The 3,982-nt window shown below is 40.2% G+C and overlaps 1 protein-coding gene across 1 annotated transcript; it reads left to right on the top strand.

Annotated features, from left to right (window-relative positions):
• The first annotated feature begins 2,100 nt into the window (after window positions 1-2,100).
• LOC108137090 (achaete-scute complex protein T3) lies at window positions 2,101-3,177 on the top strand. Its single transcript, XM_017258616.2, has one exon. It carries the CDS (start codon window positions 2,162-2,164, stop codon window positions 2,939-2,941), a length of 780 nt encoding a protein of 259 aa, XP_017114105.1. The 5' UTR covers window positions 2,101-2,161; the 3' UTR covers window positions 2,942-3,177.
• Window positions 3,178-3,982: the final 805 nt, after the last annotated feature.

Here is a 3,982-nt window from a genome sequence, read left to right as displayed (position 1 = left end):
CTTTGCAACCCCCAAATAGGCACCAAAAGGATCAACACTTTCCTCATCTCATGCGGTTTAATTAATCACCGAGCGTTTTGGAGTATGGAATCCGCGGCTAATTAAATTGCTACCAAAACATTTTTACCTTTCGATTTTTTTTGGGGGGTGTGTTTGGAGCAAATTAAAGAATGGTTTTTGGAAAAGGGTTTCCAAAATAGGGGAGGCGTACAGGTGATGACGCAAACGATTTTCATTCAGGATATTAGAAATGCATTAGAGAATGGATTTTTTCGGTGGCAGCTTTTAAAATCCAATTAAAATGTAAACGGTTGAGTTTTAGTTTTCGATTTTGATTTTGATTTTCAACTACCTTTTTTTTTGGGATCTGTGGAATCCTCCTCCTATTTTCTGATCTCTTTCTGGGCAGCTGTTTTCGGCGGACTCCTTTGGGTTAATCAAGGTTTTATGCATTTATGAGCGCAATCTCGTTACCCGATTTTCCCCTTCCCTAACGGTATTGCCAGCCCAGGGCAACAAAGTAGCAACTCGCAACTTCAGAACTTTGCCTCAGTTTCTGTTTCGTTTACAGAAATTTTTACACATTTATGAATGCTTTATTGCACGGGGATGTTGAGGGAGGAAATGGCAGAAACTTCACTTGTTATGGCTGGAATAAAAAAAAGCTGAGTCACAAGTCACAAGCAAGTCGGTTAATGGGCAGCAACACTTGCACTTGGAAAAAATTGTTTATTTTTATTTACATTGATGTATTTCTTTGATTGAACATTGTAGATTTGAATAGAGTAGAAACAAAAAAATTTTATATAGATTTCAAAGAAATTTAATTTTCATTCAATTTGTTTTTTTTTTAATTAAATTTTTTTTAATGAGACTAAAAACTAGTTTATAAGATGACATTATTACGCTTTGTATTTAATTTATTTAATTTAATTTTTAATTTGAAAATGTTCCTTATGATATAAGAATTTGATTTTAGAAATCCATCCAAATAAAATAAAATTTATTCAAATTTGATGAATTATTTAGACACTTAATTTATATTTTTTTCCAAGTGTAGCGTCGAAATGCAGATCGCTTGCCTGGGTTTTCTTAAAACCAAGTAGAAGTTTAAACTTCGATTCCGCAAACTGCTGGTGATATCCAATGAATTCATGATCGTTTTGTTTTTAGTTTTTAATTCTCGACCCCTCCATATTTTTGCGCCCTTGGTATTCATGATATGGCACACACTTGTAGGATTTGTCTGTCGCCGCCGCCTTGCGATATTATTATTGTTCTGGAGCTTATGTTAATATATATCGGACTGATCGGAAGCACGTGTCAAATGCGGCGAGGCCAGAAAAGAGATTAAAGAGGGTACACCATAGCAGAGAACCCGGGAAAAAGTTCAAGGACTGGGGAGGGAAACAAAATATTGGATACGCAGTTGTTGGAGACAGTGAAAGTGCTACGACATCGTCTTTTCATTTCGTTTTCGCCCCCCGCCTTTTCGTTTTCGTCTTCTTTCACATGATGGATCACATTTTATATCAAGTTCCCCCTGCACCCCCCTCCTCCTCTTACTCTCTTTTATTTTTCGCTTTCAATGCAAACGACATTCGACAAAAGTGGAAGTGCATTCACAGTCTTATTTCTTTTTCTTTTGGCCATGACAAGGATCTTGCAGATCCGAGATTTAAGTCTCGATTTTCTTAAAAAGGAAAAATATATTTTCCAGACAAAGGACACAACTAGGTGTGTGCGTGTGTGGGAGAAGGACAGCGAGAGAGAGTGGAAAAGGGATAGGTAGGTAGACAGGGACAGTAGGAGTTAGGCACCCACCACAAAAATGAAAACGAACCCCTAGAATAAAAGAGAGAGAGAGGGGAAAAATTATTACGATCCCTGGGCACTGGTACTGCGACAACGATCACTTGTGCAAAGGACTCGGCTCGGGTTTTTCGAGGGCAGGTAGGTAGGCAGCCAGGATTCAACCCCTGTTGCTCCTCTGCCGAAGTCGCTGCCGCTGCCGACGGCGCACTTCGCCTCCGCGACTCTGCCTCTGCGAGTATTTAAGGCCCTAAGCCAGGACCAGGAATTATCATTGCGGAATCTGATTCCACACAGTCAACATCATCTCTGCAAACAGCAAAGCCAGACAACTCTCGCAAGGATTACCATGACGAGCATCTGCAGCAGCAACTTCCAGCAGCAGCACTATCAGCTGACCAACGGCAACATGATGTTGCTGCAACACCACAATCAACAGCAGCAACACCAGCAGCTGATTGCCCCCAAAATGCCATTGGGCACCAGCCAACTGCAGAATATGCAGCAGGGTGGCCAGCAGCAATCGAATGTGGGACCCATGATGTCGTCGTCGCAGAAAAAGAAGTTCAACTACAACAATATGCCATACGGCGAGCAGTTGCCTTCGGTGGCAAGGCGAAATGCCCGTGAGCGCAATCGTGTCAAGCAGGTTAACAATGGATTTGTGAATCTCCGCCAGCACTTGCCACAGACCGTCATCAATTCGCTGTCGAATGGAGGACGTGGTGCCAGCAAAAAGCTATCCAAGGTGGACACTCTGCGCATTGCGGTCGAGTACATTCGAGGACTGCAGGACATGTTGGACGATGGCACTGGCACGTCTCGTCCCATTTACAATTCGGCCGATGAGAGCAGCAACGATGGCAGCAGCTACAACGACTACAACGATAGTTTGGACAGTCCGCAGCAGTTCCTGCTGGGCGCCACCCAGTTGAACTCCGTCCAAGCGCATTCGTATCACTCCGCCTCGCCCACGCCTTCGTATTCCGGTTCCGAGATCTCCGGAGGCTATGTCAAACAGGAGCTACCCGAGCAGGACCTCAAATTCGAGTCCTTCGATAGCTTCAGCGACGAGCAGCCCGACGACGAGGAGCTCCTCGACTACATTTCATCGTGGCAGGAACAGTGAGTGGATCTCACCAGAACCAAAACCCCCACAAAAACACAAAAAAAAAAACCAAAAAACAACTTGTACAAATTGTAAATAACTTAAACTGTTGCCTTAGTGAGTGGAAAGACCAACAAAAACCAAGTCCCAGATTCTACAAAACCTTTTTTTTTTGAACTAGTTTAAGACCATGGAAGACAATGATATAAAACACATATTTTTTTCATAGTTCTAAGTTTTGTTATAAGCATGGAAGACACTAAACTAACTAGTTTTAAGGCTTAAAATAAAAACATACAAACAATATGAAAACATAAATTGAAAACCAAATCTTTTTATTGAAAAACTTTTACAATTACAGCTTCAACCATATGATCAGCTGAGATCACTTTCTCTTATTACAGATATTACAGCTCAATGATCCCCAAAATGGTTCACATGAAAGAGTCTTTTACTAGTAAACCAAATAAACTTCGTGATTAAATATTTAACTTTGATTTGAAATCAACATTTCTTTGCGGTTCAAACTAAACATTTTAAAGATCTCAACATAGCCGGCGAAAAACTGTTCCTGAATAAAATCAAAACAATCTTCAAAAAAATATTTTTATGAAAATAAACAAAAAAGGAACGATCGTGTAGATGACCATCAAACTAGAGTCGGCTTCTTAGATTTCGAGTATTTTCAAGGACTCCTGGTACTTATTAATGGGTGCTTTAGTTTGAATATACAAATTTTAAATTATTTACCAACAAATACAGGGATCTTTAGTGACTTAGCACGGTTGTCATTTTTAGAAGGGCCCTTTTGGTCCTATAAATTCTTTCTAATTTAACTGGAGTTTGTGCCTTATAACTACTTGCATATCAATCACGTTTGATTTTCAGATTATTAATGAGAATATACGTACTTGATACAAGTGCCTAGTATTTTCTTTACTTTAATTAATTTTAAAGCCTGGACATGACTCACTATTCGGCAGGAGCATAGAAACCATGACAACAATCCACAAGGAATTCAACACCCGACCGGAAACAACAGCGAATATTTTCGTGTTTCGT

Source organism: Drosophila elegans, unplaced genomic scaffold (assembly GCF_018152505.1).
Source record: "Drosophila elegans isolate 14027-0461.03 unplaced genomic scaffold, ASM1815250v1 contig_149, whole genome shotgun sequence".
Lineage (NCBI taxonomy): Eukaryota > Metazoa > Arthropoda > Insecta > Diptera > Drosophilidae > Drosophila > Drosophila elegans.
Note: the sequence above shows the minus strand (reverse complement) of the source record. Positions and strands in the feature narration are given on the sequence as shown.

What these genes read in the sequence shown, in the direction of transcription:
- LOC108137090 (XM_017258616.2), top strand. Translation starts at nt 2,162, where the DNA reads ATGACGAGCATCTGCAGCAGCAACTTCCAGCAGCAGCACTATCAGCTG.